Source organism: Chelonoidis abingdonii, chromosome 2 (assembly GCF_003597395.2).
Source record: "Chelonoidis abingdonii isolate Lonesome George chromosome 2, CheloAbing_2.0, whole genome shotgun sequence".
NCBI lineage: Eukaryota > Metazoa > Chordata > Testudines > Testudinidae > Chelonoidis > Chelonoidis abingdonii.
The window spans coordinates 295,743,258-295,759,148 of NC_133770.1; the positions used below are offsets into that span (position 1 = coordinate 295,743,258).

General features: G+C 47.3%; 1 protein-coding gene across 5 annotated transcripts in view; it reads right to left on the bottom strand.

The window, feature by feature from the left end:
• Positions 1-15,891, bottom strand: part of TSNARE1 (t-SNARE domain containing 1) — a 691,098-nt gene that overhangs the window by 78,403 nt on the left and 596,804 nt on the right. For all 5 annotated transcript variants that reach the window (XM_075063289.1, XM_075063290.1, XM_075063291.1 and 2 more), the window contains exon 9: positions 7,775-7,939. In XM_075063289.1, coding sequence (XP_074919390.1) covers positions 7,775-7,939 — 165 coding nt within the window. The remainder of the gene's footprint in view (positions 1-7,774; positions 7,940-15,891) is intronic.

The window sequence follows — 15,891 nt, forward strand, 5'->3', positions numbered from 1 at the left end:
AGGAGCCAGGGGCCTAGAATGGATGCCTTTAGTGGACCACAAGCAGGGAAAAACAGGTTCGGTTGCCCTGAACTGTGGCCATTAGATGGAATACAGAGAACAGAAATAAAGTGATTGAAGAGCAAAGGAGATTGACTTGTGAGCAGGACAATAACAGTTTGTTGATATTTGAAAAGTGTAAATGTCAAGGAGGAAAAAGAATTATTGAAAGGGCCCAACATAGTTTTACTAGGTGTAGAGGACTGAGAAAGAGGAAAGGGATATTTAAGAAGAATAGAAGAAAGAATTTCATCAACAGTGAACTCTACCGGACCATGAAATAGTCTCCCAAAATAAATGGAGGCAGTCCTATAGCTTGGGTCATTTAAAATTAAATGGACAATATATCCAAGCATATTCTGTAGGGAACAATCTAATATTGATTCCCAGGGGATGGACATATCAAGCTAATAGGTAGTTTCTATCTGTAACGACTATGAGTTTCCAATATACTACAGCGAATTGGTGTATTTGAACAAATTGGATGTTTCATAGAATCATAGAAACATAGGACTGGAAGGGACCTCGATAGGTCATTTAGTCCAGTCCTCTGCACTGAGCCAGGACTGAGTATTATCTAGACCCTACTTGATAGGTGTTTGTCTGATCTATTGTTAAAAACCTCTTCTGTCAGAGGTTCCACAGTCTCCCTATGCAATTTGTTCCAGTGCTTAACTACCCTTACAGTTAAGAAGTTTGTCTAACCTAAATCTTCCTTGCTGCAATTTGAGAAAGTTACCTACCTGTAAATAGAGGTTCTTTGAATGTGTGGTCCCTATTTGTACTGCATACACGGATGTGCTGCACGCCATGCATCTGAGTCCAGAAGTATTTCTTAGCAGTGTCCGTTGACCCACACATGCATAGTGCGTTCACTTGTGCTTGCAGCCAAGGATATAATAGGTTGTGCAGGCTGATGCCTATCCAGTGTCCCTCTTACCACCGTGTAGTCCAGTCCGCACAGAGGGGATGGAGAGCAGGTAGTGGAATACAAATAGGGACCACACATCTCAAGGAACTTCCAGTTCATAAACAACTTGTGGCTCCTGATAGTGGTGGGGTATCATAACTTCTTACTCAGATTTGAACCTTAGCGTTCATAAACTGAGAAGCTAGCATGAACCCTTCTAAGTTTAATTACCAGCTTAGATTTGATCTCGCTGCCACCAGCCAAGTGATTTACTCATAGACTCATAGACTCATAGGTCAGAAGGGACCAATATGATCATCTAGTCTGACCTCCTGCACAAGGCAGGCCACAAAACCCTGCCCATACACATTTATAACAACCCCGAACCCATGACTGAGTTATTGAAATCCTCAAAATTGAGATTTGGTAGCTGCAGGGAATCACCAGCAAGCGACCGCTGCCCACGCTGACAGAAGGAAGTGCGAAAACCTCCAGGGCCCTGCCAATACCGCCCTGGAGGAAAATCCTTAACCGACCCAAATATGGCGATCAGATAACCCTGGATGTGAGGAAAGACTCCACAGCCCACGTCCAAGAAAGAATTCTCTGCAGTAATCAGTTCCATCCCATCCAACACCTCAGACCATGGCAGCTTTCTCGATACAATCTTGCCATTACTCCCATCATAACATCGCCTCCAATATACTTATCAGCTTAGTCTTAAGCCAGATAAGTCTTTTGCCCCACTACTTCCCCTTCGGAAGGCCGTTCCAGAACTTCACTCCCCTAATGGTTAGAACCTTCGTCTAATTCAATTCTAAACTTGCCTAATTATCCAGTTTGTACTCATTCGTCCTCGTGCCTACATTAGTACTACGTAAATAATTCCTCTCCTCCCAACTTAATCCCCTGATATATTTATATAGAGCAAGATAACCCCCCGACCTTCTTTTGGCCAGGCTAACAGCCAAGCTCTTTGAGTCTCCTTCATAAGGCAGATTTTCCAATTCCTCGGATATCCTAGTAGCCATTCTGAAACTTGTTCAGTTTGAAATTTCACCTCTAAACATGGGACTCCAGAAAACTGCACAACATATTCCAAGTGGGTCTCACCAGCGCCGTATAACGCACTACACCCTCCTTCTCCTTGCTGGAAAAATACCTCGCCTGATGCATCTAAAACCGCATTTGCTTTTAACACCAATATCAATTGGGCGGCTCGTAGTCATCCTGATATCAACCAATACCCCAAGGTCCTTCTCTCCCCGTCGTTCCACTGATGCGTCCCCACGTATATCTAAAATTCTTATTATTATCTAAGTGCATAGACTTACACTTCAACTATTATATTTCATCCTATTACTCATTACTCCAGTTAACAAGGTGGTCCCAGATCTTCCTGAAATAGTATCCCGGTCCTTCTTCCGTGTTAGCCATACCTCCCCCACCAGCTCGTGTCATCACAAATTTATTAACACATTCCCGCTTCAAGGACTAATGCTCCCTGCTCTGGTCTCCCCAAAAGCTTCCTCATGGGGACCCCAAGACTCCAGAAGCCCTGGTCTACACATAAGGAAATAAATCCCCCTCCCTTGTACTCTCTTTATCTCATCCCCAGCTCCCCCTCCCTGGGTTATCACTGGTGATACTGTATCTTAAACTCCTTTGATGCAAAACAGAGACGGAAATTTACCTCCCCCCTGAGGCTATGCAGATTCAAACCTAAGTAAGCGTAACAGCAAAGAAGATTCCTCCTCCGCTTCCTTAGCCTTAAACCAGAAGAAAAACTCAAACAGGTTTAAAAAGAAAGCCTTTATATAAAAAAAGAAAGTAAAAGACCACTCAAAAAATATTCTCTGTATCAAGATGACAATAATACAGGATCATTGGTTAAAAGAAAAAATGATAAAACAGCCTTATTCAAAAAGAGATACATTTAAACATTCCAGCAAACTACATCACATGTAAATGACAAAACACAACCATTATAAAAGCACTATGTTTGCTACCTTTGTACTCACAACTTTGAACTGAAATATGAACTTGAAGATAGAAAGTAAGCCCTCTCATGAGCCGAGAGACACAAAAGACAACCGACAGCCAAAAAAATTCCCTCCCCCTGAGCTTTGAAAAAATCCAGTTTCCTGATTGGTCCTCTGGTCAGGTGTTTGGTTCTCTTTGTTAACCCTTTACAGGTGAAAGAAACATTAACCCTTAGCTATCTATTACATCTCAAGGAACTTCCAGTTCATAAACAACTTGTGGCTCTTGATAGTGGTGGGGACAATGTAAATGGAGGGACATGTGACTACCCCAGATGTCTCCTCTTGGAAGAACTTCCAGCCCCACCTCCTTGGGCCAGAGCAGCCAATCGTGCTGACTCCTAGGGGGCTGAGGACACAGGAGCGGGGAGCACGTGCCTCTTGGCCCGGATGGAGCCAGCCCCGGCTGAGCAGAGGCTAGCGAACTCGCTTCTGGCGTCTTCCCCAGCAATAATAGTGACTGTCATCCAGGGCTGAGCATGTGAGGTTTGCAAACAATAATAAGATATATCCAGCTGAAGCTGGGGAGGTGTGTGGCACAATCCAAAATGTCCACATTATTCTCATCACATTTCTTTCAAAATAGGTTTTAAATGAGTACTATTGATTGCAGAAGGATTGCTTAATACCTGCTCAATGCAGCATAATGATGGAGAGACATAATACCCGATGCTAATTTTCTTATATTTTATCCTCTTCCTATTAATTAAAGAATCACTGAAGCTATGTATGCAAGAATGGATACGTTGTGTAGCCCTCACAAGGTCACTGAATGAATTTACAGTACCAATTATCAATGCAAAGTGGCTTTCAGTTGTGATGTCAGTGGAAAAACAAATTCTTAAGAAACAGAAACTTGAATCCCTGTCACACATATGCAAAGTGGCTGAGTGAATTATCTAACACTTGGCTAATGGGGAATTAACATTAGGTGGGAGGAATATTTGGAAAGCCTATAAAATCAATAAGAATCTTATTTAAAAATAAAGGTGTGCTATGTCTGTGTACTTTTAGCAACCTTGTAGCACTTGGAGTGAAGTCTTCCACGCCTGCTAGGCATCCTCCATCTGTTCAGCACAGGAAGCTTTCATCTAGCATTTTAGGTTACAGGGAAGTGACATTGTCTTCTGTCTCGCGCAGAGGACGGTAGGAAAATGCATAGAGAAAGGGAGCTGCCACATTCTCTCAATAATATCACAAGAATATGACCCACCTCTACCACTTCCTAAGAAAATACCATTACATCCATGCTTCTTAGATATCAAATGTCTCCCCCTCCAAAAAAAAGAAGCCACGCTCTTCAGCACTGATGCATAGGAGAAAGCAGAGTGCAAAGTATCTGTACAGCCTAGACTGCACCTGTGAAATTAATAGTGACATGTGCCCCACATGCCTGAATGAATGTCTATATCCTCTACCCCAACAGGGCAGCTGCCATCAGCCAGACTGTCCTTGGTGTCTTTCTAAAAGTTCCATCTTGATAGGAGGGCTGGGCATTTTCACTTTGTGGACCACCTTCTGTATGAAAGTACTGTGAAGACATCTGTAAGCATCTTTTTAGGACTGTACTATTTTCAAGACATTGCAAATTTATCTTGTTTAGGTGAGTCCATCCTGGATCATTTTCCTCGCTTCAGTTCATCAATATTATTGTTATTGTAAATTGTACATATAGATGGAATATTCAGATCATTGGACTGGGGATATTTTAATTTGTGTTTAGTTGTATATAATACCCAAGGTGCCTTTACCAGTACATCCTAAAATAAACACCTAAGTATACTTAGGAGCAGCAATATCCCAAAGTACAAATATATGCAACATACTGCAGTGAACCACATTATAGATGGCTCTGCAGGAGGCTCAGCCATGAGAGATTCCTGCAGAGGTTTTCACTGGATACTGCTGTCAAACTCACACTCACAAATAGGTACAGATGCTAAAATGGAGGATAAGCTTTCACTGTTTCACCTCTGGGAACAAAAATATTCAATGACTTTCTGTATCTTGGACATCGGCACTACCATTCAACCAACTTGACCAGAGTGCATGTGTGCATAAGGGGAGATCTACCCCTAGAAGACAAAATAGGTCTCCCATTTAAAACATCGAATCATATCTAATTCTTATCTCTATTTAAAAGCAGCATATATTCCCTTCTGAAAGACCTAGTGTATTGGGCCACAGTTGGAACTTTTGTCCTCTTTTTGCACTGTTGATTGCATCACACTTTTTGATACAAATTCATTCTGATAAAATTAGCTGAATTCAATTAGACAATAAAGTATATTTCTTAATCAAATGTTCTGATTTATTCTGAAGTCCTATCTTTAGGTTCATACTTAGTTTAAGTGTGCTTAAGTTTATGATTGAAAATGTTCTCTGTTCTCATTCATTTATGGATTAAATTCAAGCAACTGAGTTTTCCAAAAATGCAAACTGAATTTTTTAAAAGAAAAAAAAATAGGCATAACTCAATCATATCTCTTTTAAAAAAAGCTTTTGGTACCTTTTGACGTTATATTTATAACCCTTTGTTCTGCCTTTTAGTAAAAAAAACAAACACACACACACACACACACACACACACAACAACCCTGTAATATTGTAATTTGATTTATTTTCTTCCCTATTACTATGTTAAGAAGCTACATATTCTTAGATAAAAGAGCAAAATATTTAATTATTAAGGTAGGAGGGTTACAGTATTTTCTTTTGCATGATCATTGGTATTAGGCATTGACTGCTGATGGAAATAGAGGAAACAGGAAGTAGATGTATGTACAGGGCCGGCTTTAGCAAGAGCGGAGCCCAATCTGTACTCATCCAGAGGCGCTCTGGGTCTTTGGTGGCATTTCAGCGGCACTCAAGGACCCACCGCTGAAATGCCGCTGAAAACCGGGAGCAAGTGAAGGGCCTGCTGCCGAAATGCCGAAGACCCAGAGTGACGCCTGGTGAGTAAAGATTAAAAAGGCGCTGGCGCGAGGCCCTCTTAAGCATTGGGCCCAATTCCGGGGAATCGAGTGAATTGGCCTAAAGCTGGCCCTGTTTATGTGTAAAGTAACCTAGCATACAACAACATATCTGGGTACAGTAACTCCTCACTTAACATCTTCCTGGTTAATGTTGTTTCATTGTTAACGTTCCTGATCAGTTAGAGAACATGCTTGTTTAAAGTTGTGCAATGCTCTCTTATGACGTTGTTTGGCAGCTGCCTGCTTTGTCCATGACTTGCAGGAAGAGCAGCCCATTGGAACTAGCTAGTGGGGGCTTGGAACAAGTGTGGACGAGCAGCCCCCATCAGCTCCCTGCTCCCCTAAGTTCCCTGTGCGGCAGCCGCCCAGCAGGCTATCAAGTGCCTGCATTTCAGCTGTCCCTCCCGCAACTGATGTGTTGCTCCTACCCTCTGCCTGGGAGCTGCTCCCAGGAGCCTCCTGCTTGCTGTGCAGGAAGTGTGGAGGCAGAGGGGTGCTGATATCAGGGTGTCCCCCTCCCCACGCTTCTGCCCTCTACTCCTGTACCCCATTTCCACAGAGCAGGGGGGGACAGGATGGGGCTCAGGATGGAGGGAGCCTGCTGGCAACAGCAGCTGTCTCAACTTGTTGATCTACATAAAAAGGCAGCATTCTTAGAGTGGGGTCAGCGTACTTTAAGGGGCAATGCACATTTCTCTCTTACACATGCACAGTGTGTGTCTCTGTCTCTCCTCTTTCTCACACACACACACACACACACACAGAGTGTGTGTCTCTGTCTCACACACATATGCACCTGCACCCCCCACGCCCACCCCCGCACTTTGGAAAGTGAAAGGAGTGGTGTGCTCCAGGGGGATAGTATGGGTTCATCATCACTTTCAGTTTCCAGACGGAATGTTTGCAGCCACTGCCATGCTGTCTCTCCTCCCTCCTTTCCTGCTGCCTTGTACAGTGTGAGGCTACATTAACAACAACGTGTTAACCCTTGAGGGGTCAGCTAAGTGCTAGGTCATCATTTAGCAGTAAGGCATTCCCTGGGAAATATCCCACCCTCTTCCACCCTCTGTCTTTACCACCTCAACCAAGCTTCACAATCATCATAGCTATGAACAGTATTAAATTGTTTGTTTAAAACTTATAGAGTGTGTGTGTGTGTCTGTGTGTCTGTGTATTATAAATATACACACACACACACACAGAGTCTTTTGTCTGGCGGAAAATAATTTCCTGGAACCTAACCCCCATTTATATTAATTCTCATGTGGAAATTGGATTCACTTAACATCATTTCACTTAAAGTAGCATTTTTCAGGAACGTAACTACAATGTTAAACGAGGAGTTACTGTATATCAGCGGTAGTGACAACCAGCCAATAGCAGAAAGAATGCCAGTAAACTGCATCTGTTCCATGTCTCACACACACTGGGTCTGATTCTCTGATCTTTATGCACACAAAGCTATCATTGATCACAAGAGAGCTCTGCCTGCACCGACACTGCAGCTCTGAGCCCAATGACTCTTTAGCGCTATAGATTATGAGACAAAGCATACGTTTAAAAACATTTTATCCTAAACACTAATTCCTTCAACTTACATCAGTGACTATATGGCACTGTAATTCTTCCTTGCTCTACGTGTTCCAACTATAATATACATCTGAAAATGCTCCCAACACTTAATGGAGGTGTCACAACTCCAACCATATAAAACCAACATGTTCTTCTCTTGCTTCAAAGTGTCTACCATATGGCTAAGCAAATGCCTACTCCCACTTCCAAGCCAGCTGGTAGTGAAGGCTACTCACCTCAATCTGCTGAATGGCTTCTTCCCGCAGACGGATGGCCTCCAGGTCCTCTTCTGTGATTTCCGAGAGCAGAGCTTGATCCTGACTCTGGTTCTGCCACATGCCATCTCCTCCATTAAAAATCTTCTCATCATCAGCCAGGTCGGAGAAGGGGGTCTTGGGGCTCTGATGAGATGGGAGAAAGGAAGTAAAACAGGGTTAGATTTAACAGCATGGTGATTGCCTTACCTACCAGGCATATTATGCAAAACACAGCTCCTTGTACCAGATATAGCGCCTTTGGAATACCTCATATTTATGGAAATCACTCCTGTCCTGGCTTCCCAAGCCATCACACACTTTTTTTATTTAAATTCTCAACCTATTTATCATTCTGGGCTGCATTTGTGGCCCACATGTTTCGTGGGCTGCAGTTTGAGAACAACAGCGCCCCCCACCCTAAAACTGCCCACAGTCCCCTATGCCTAATGCCTCACCCAGAGCAGGGCCAGGAGTGGAGCCCTGGGTGTGGGCCACACACCTGGATCCCAATATGGCCACGTGAGGCCAGGTAGCAGCCAGGACCTGAACCCTGCCGCGCAGGGCTTGGCAGCAGCTGGGACCCTCAGCACTGGGCCAGGAGCAGAGCACCCAGAGATGCTGGCATCCAGGTCCTGAAAGCGGGGGCCAGGAGTGGAGCCCCACCTAAAATTTGGGACAAACCCCCTAGTTTCCAGAGCCCCCCACCTACCCAAAGACCCACTCTCCCACATCGTGCCTCACTGCGGCACTCACCAGTCTCTGCTGGCAGGAACGCTGGTGCAGGCTGCAAGACACTGTCTCCCCCTCAGCCAGCCCAGCTGCCTGCCAGATCAGAATGGCAAATTTAGCATTTTTTTTAGTACAGAGCTGGGCCGCAGCTGTATGTTAATTGGGCTGCATGTGGACCATGGGCCGCACACTGAGAACTGCTGAGATACATGATGGGTAGGAAAAGGGAAGTATTATCCCTGTTCTATAAATGGGGAACTGAAGAAGTCAAGTGACTTGCCCAAAGTAACATGGAAGTCTTGGTAGAGCTTGGAATTGCACTGAGATCTCCTGAGACCCAGGTCAATGCCTTAGCCATATCATCTCTCTCATCATATATATCATATCATATATTTCATCATATAGGCCCTGATCCAGCAGAACACATGCACATATTTAAGTTTAAGCACATGGGACTGTTATTACTTATTATGTCATATTACCAAAGCATATGCAAATTCCGTACTCTGAAGACTATGATCTAATGTACAGTACATGAGTTATCAGAGAGAAACAAACCATATGTAGGACGGGAATAGTAAGGCGAGCTGTAACAGCCATACGATAATACAGTTATCACTATGGGCAACTCATGGTTCTACTTTGGTTTGCTGTTTGAATTAACTCGCTGCTCACACAACGAAGCACTTAAAGCTCCGCATGGTGTAACATTAAGCACATAAGTGGCTCCATCAAACTGTTATTGCTCCCAGTTTTGATTATCAAAAGTTAAACTAAAATGGCAGTTCAGCGGCTTGCAACGTTATGAAGTTGGATGACGACATGGTGGTTGCTACCTCAGCCACAAATGTCTCTCAGGGGTTGTGTTTTGGAAGGAAATACTTTGTTACTTTGCAATGGTCCTGCTTCTGAATGTTGCCAAGTGCCCTCAATTTCCACTAAATGAATGAGAATCAAGAGCTCTCAGCAGCTCACTGGAGGGGCACAGCACCCTGCAAAACTGGGTCCTAAAAACTGCAATTAAGAAACAGTCTTCTCACCTTGAAAGGGATGACGACCCCAGCCACAGAGTATGTGACTGAAAAGCAAAAGAGCACCTGTAAAATCATCTCTGTTTCTTGGAGGAAGTGCGAAGGGAGAGCAAAGAGATGGGAATACAGGGCCCAAGAGTTTCAAAATGGGTGCCTAAACGCAAACTCTTAAGGTCATATTTCCTCATCTAATGTGTGTTGGATTTTCAGAAATGCTGGGCATCTGGCTCTCTGACTTCAGTTGGATCTGCTGGATGTTCAGGGCATTTGGAAATCAGATGACTTATTTAGGTGCATGAATATGGACTTAGGAATCTAACATTAGGCACCCATTTTTGAAAATCTTGGCTGGGAAAATCAATAAAATGTGAGGGGAGAAGTGAGACTAGGGAATAGTTTGAGGCTGTACGCATAAAAACCGGGGGAAACATTCAAAAACAATGTTCCCCAAAGTTATACATAGAGAAGGAGATCCTTGCCATCAGTATTTTCCATTATTTCTTCCTCTCTGTCCCTGAGAACTATTTTCTGGAGTGAAAGGATATGTTACAAAAGGAAACATCACAAAAAATAAGATTTAAAAATACATTAAAAATTACCAAACAATATTTTAATAGCATGAAGACATTCCACGGGGTGTATTATTGGTTCATTAATAGATGTGTCAGATAGCTGAAAGCATATGGCAGACTGCCTTCACCACCTGAGGCATGGATTCATCGACCAATAAAACACCCTGGAGTACCCTAATGCAACTCTTGCAGCTGTGAAGGTCTCTTCTCAACTCAGCACACGTCTCACGTATTAAGGTTAATGGGAGTTGTGTACACGGTTAGCACGGTCACATTTTCACAGGGCTATCCAATCGCAATTCACACTGTCTTCATCAAATCTATTCAGTGTTTTCTAGCAGTGGCTGTGTAGGATCAAGGGGAAAGCCAGCACCCCAACAAACATACATGAGATGACTTGGCACCATCAAACTATGCACATAGTTAATCTACATAACCATGTGTTCTTCTTCGAGTGCTTGCTCATATCCATTCCAGTAGGTGTACGCGCCGCGCGTGCACGTTCGTCGGAGAACTTTTACCGACCAGGATGAGACGTGCGAAGCATGGGACGTGTGACAGGTCGCACCCTCTATTCCGCTGGAGGGGGCGACCAGACAGTGCACCCAGCAGTGGGCTTACGGCCCTGGCATACCGAACGAGCCGCAGGGTGCTCAGCAATTTCCGGCCGGCGTCCGGAACCGGTTCAGAGCAGGCAGAGGGCTGCAGAGCCAATACAGGTTGTCAGTCAGCCGCCAAAGGGCCGAGCCCTCCCCTGACAGAGGAACGGTCTCAAGCCTGAATAACCAAAAGCCCGACGGGCCCAGAAAAGCCGCCAGGGAGTGCCAGGAGAACAGCGGTCACACTGCCTGCGCCACCATGAGCCGGCCTTCTGCAGGTGTTCTACGCTTTATCCTCTCAAGCGATGAAGCAGTGGCGGGAGCGACGACGACCGATCCCACCCCATTGGACCTTAGGGTCACCGAGCTCTCGCTAGACGCGTGCGCAGAAAGACATAGAGCAGCCAAGCCGAGGAGGTCTCCGAGGTTGCCAGCGGCCGTCGTAACAACGATACTCTCGAGCGGAAGTGCCCACTCGCGTGCGCCTGCCCTTCATAACCAATAGGAGTAGGAACGCCACTAACAATCTGCGGTAACTCCAGGAGACCTCCATTCTCCCGCTGCTCGGAGTGGTGGAGCGCAAGTAGTATGGGCGCCATCGAGGGATAATGAGTATCTAGTAGGCGTCCATCGAAAAAAAAGCCGTCCCCGTGATTCCCTCGTCGTAAAACAGATCGTGTACAGAGAGGAGCAGCAATGGACAAGAACTCCACGGCTCCGAATCTAGCGAGGCGGCGGGGCATAATGGACCGGATGCTCGGTCGCGGGAAGAGTCTATTACCAGGGCTAGGAGCGTATGGCACTGCGGGTTTAAGTTTCAAACCACAAGCGCTAACTCAGGAGGCCGCTAAACGCATATAAAATACCGCTGGGAGGGCAGGGGGCATGTATAAAGGTTAGGGAGCTCTCCCACAAGAGGAGCTCGAGAACAAGAGTCCCAGCACCTACGGACGAAGCTGAAGTCGCACACAAATCGCACTGACAAACTGCAGCACGTCTTTAGACGACCGCTGATTCGGCCGCGTCGAGAGTTGACCATCGCCTCCGGGCCACTATACGCCCATCTCCTGTCGGTCTCGGAGGCTGCCACTGCCAGAACTCCAGAGCCTACAGCGACGCTTGATACCAGTCGAGGCACGGGCTATTTCACTGAAAAGAGGACAGACCCGGTGCCTGCAAAAGTCTGATAAGGACAGGGGTCATCTGCGGGTGCCCTCAAAAAGGGAGTAACCAGAAGACAAGCGCCTTAACGCAGCGTCGTCCTAATACAGGAAGCCAGGCGAACAAACAGCGCAGCCCTTCCGGACAGCCACAGACGAGAGAGGCAGACTTTAGACGAGAAGACGTAACGAAAGCAGCGGCGTGGGCTTCTGCAACCAGAGGGGCCCAACTCATCCTGCCAAGCGCGATCCTCCAAGGTCCGAAAGAGCCGTCGCCCTATGGAAGTTGAGTGCGCCCAAGGGGCGCTGTACCAGTTTTCTTTCCATGGATCATCTCCCATCCCACTTTTCAACGGGTCTCTCGGTTATCACATCCACGCGTTGACCAGACCTTACTACGGACCGGGGTTGGGTCCGCCGCACCGCGTGCGGCTTGGGAAGAGCACTAGCGTGCTTCGTGCGCCTACGCAGCCCTCCTTCGTCCCTCTCGTGACCCTGCTCACACAATGCCTCCTGCAAGAGGTGTGCAAACGGCTCTCGACAAGGAGCCGTGCAGGGGGTTCCGAGGAGAGACGGGAAAGGAGGTTATCAACTGACAGCGATTATCGTGATACCCGGACAAGAGCAGGGAGTCTCCGCGACATGCTCGATCTCCGCGGACTCCAGAATCTTCTCGTGAGAGGTTACGCTGGTTTTCTTGGGACCATAATATCCCTTCCTTGGGAGATCCAGCGAAGAACATGTACGCTGCCAGCACTCGAGACCATGACAGGGACGCCTGATTCATAGTCTGCGCATCTTTTCCGAGCCAATCGCGTCTCCTTTCACATTGTCGTGGCGCACTATCGAATGTCACAGGTCTATCCTTCGACTCCCGGCCACCGAGAGTGTTCACACAAGTGCATGGACCGTAGTCACGTCAGCCTTACCTCATTGTCGCAGTCGGTACACGTATTCACACCATAACCATCAGACGACATGGCTTATCGGGGAGAGCCCTTCGGCAGGGAGTTCAGAGTCCAGGAATACGTCACGCGCGTGGTCAGGCCACCTAATTTGTCTATCCACCGAGTGGGCTAACGAACTCGAATGAGTGGAGAAGTCCAGCCTCGAAGTCCACCCTACTCAGAGGAGATAACAGAGTTCCATGGCGGAGCCGTATCTGGACTCCACCATAAGCCGGGCAGATCCATGGTGTCTGCCAGCCACGGTTCCAGACGCTAGTCAGCCATCATCGCGCGTACAACGGCTACAGTCGGGCAGACCAGTCTGACACGGTCCTGGCGACACTCTGGCCGAGCGTGTGTGAGGCACATGGGCACACACTGGCACTTTGCCGATCAGCGGGCGCAGCGCAGCCACAGAACTAGACCGTTCGGCTTTGGCCCGGGCTGACATGCCTGCTCGATGACCCTTGGGCTCCGTTCGGCGAGGCGCCAAAGCCTTGGAACAGGAGTTGGGCCCAGCGAGAATTGCCACAAGCGTCCAAAGGCGAGAGATTTCGTCTGCCGAATGGTGGCAGATCAGTCGGCCAGTCTATGGCGGAGAGGCCGTTCCATTTCATCCCTAGAAGCAAAGATTAGCAGCCTCAGAGCAGAAGATCAGGCGAATCAACAGCCAACCGCGTACCCTGCCGCGGCGTCCGATTTGGAGATGGGGAGGGGCGTACGACCTGGGGACCGCGTCCGCCCAGGGCGCTGGTCTCCTCGCCGAAGCTCGCTCATAATTCAGAACGTCCAGGAAAGAGAATAGGGTCCTTTGGCTGTAACTCGCGTTTCGTCGTCAGAACTCCGAGGGCCCAGCGGTGTCCTCATTTTCGACAACAATCGAAGCATATCTCGTAGCCGGCGGGAAACGAAATCATCCTCTCTCTACGCGCCCCGACTGCGGGATATTGCATGAACCCACCGAGTTCCCTCCTCTGTAGCTCTCATACTGAGCCCGGGGCTCAGGCATACCTTGGCGTTGACCGTCCAAGCCAGTCCTTACAGATGGGCCCGCACGATGGTCAACCTATCGCCACGGAAATGAACCAGACCCGCCCACTTGCTTCAATCCGGCAAAGTAAGGTTTTGGCATATCCACCCACTTAGGGCGTGGACCCTCTACTGCATACTAACGCGCAGGAACAGGAAGTGCGCCGAATGTATCTGCCTGCTCTTTCCAACGGAGCCCGCCGAGCCGGCTCCGCCACCATAGCGGAAACGCCTTTCTAAATTCCCTGGACAACGAACACCTCTTCTAAAATGCAATTCCCACCCGTTTCCAGTTGGTCCACGAGGACCTTACTGAAGGCAAGCGCCAGGGAGAGGGCCCCGCTTTGATTTATGAATCGCTCCGAAGCATGGGCCCGCAAGCAATGGTACTCTCATCATCCGTTGCTGGATACCATGTCGTGGTACCGAAACACCGCTCCCTGAATCCTTACCTGGAACCTGATCTCACAGGAACCACGGCCTCTAATTTAGTCCACACATGACGGACTCACAGTCGCGGTGAGCAAACCTCCTCGGCGTGGAGCTCTGAGTGGAACTAACATCGGAATCCGAATTACATTGCTCTTATCAGGAGACACGGTCCTTCTGGAGAAGTAAAAACCATCCACAGGGCGACAACGTAGCCAAGTGGAAGGCGAGTTACCGTGCATAGTGCGCGGAAAAAGAACGCTTTCATCCCACCGATGTCTCCATAACAACCAGGTCATTTACGATTACCTATTGGTCGCTCAAGAGCAGGGGCCTTATCGGCATAAGTCATCTACTCCGAAGTTCACTTAGCGGCCAACTTCCCCTTTCATCACCAGGGCGCTGAAAGACAGCCTCGGTCTTTACACACTCAGTTGGTATTACACAGATTCTCAAAAGGGCTGGACCCTTTACCCACACAGGTCCAACCCCCCAGCACCCTACACTCGGGATCAAACCTGGTGCTAGTCAACCGTCTCAATGTCTCCCGCCGTTTGAAGCCGACTGCTACGTGTTCCCTTCATATACTATGTCTTGGAAGACGGCATTCCTAAGTGGCGATACAACTTTCTGCTACGAGAACGCATGTCCAGAGAGCTAGCATAAAGAGCCCTACGTTAGTGGATACCCTCTTGTGATACGGGTTTCCATCGGGACAAAAGGTGGCCTGAGGGCCGCCACTATTAGAAAACATAGGAAGAAAAGGAACAGTAAAAAAACTCAGCATTATCTTCCCAAGGTCGTCTCAACCTTATTTTTTCATGTCAAACCAAAGACAGATTCCTGCCTTCTTCGTGCCAAAACCAGCACTTAAAGTCTCATAAGGAACCAAGCATTGCCACTCCTAGACAGTGCGCAAGAGCGCTCGCCTTTTAACATAAACAGCGAAAACACAAACCATGATACCGTAATACCGCCCAAACACATTTGTTGCCGTCGCGGAATAAAATACGAGTTAGAGGGTTAACCAAGATTACTCATCAAGAGGAATTTCCATCATAAAGGGTAACGTCCTGTATACGGACCTAGATTACCGAACTGGCCCATCTCCTGCCGGGCCAGAGTAACTCGCGCACCATACAACCAGAGCCACAGGCTTCATCAGCAGCGTTCCTACGCACGGTGCCTAATCCAGGAGATCTGCAGGGCAAGACGACCATGGTCCCATGCAACCATTTGCTACCACATAATATGCCCTCAGATACCAGACATCCAGAGGATGATGCGCATTACGGACTCTGCTGAATGTAGCGCCAAACAGTGACCATCTGAGACAATCCGGACCCCACCAAGAGCCATAGGATAAAAGAGCTGGAATTCACACCTAGTGGAAAAATGGAAAGAGCAATGCTCGAAAAGAAAGAAAACACAGTTACTACACCTTTGGAAACTGTTGTTCTTCGAGAGATGTGGATTGCTCCAATCACATTCACAACACAGCCGCCAACAATCCTTGACCACACTGTCACGAGTCCAAGCTCGCCAAAAAAAGAACTGAAGGAGCGGGCGGAAAGCCGGCAAGGGTATATTTAATCACCGC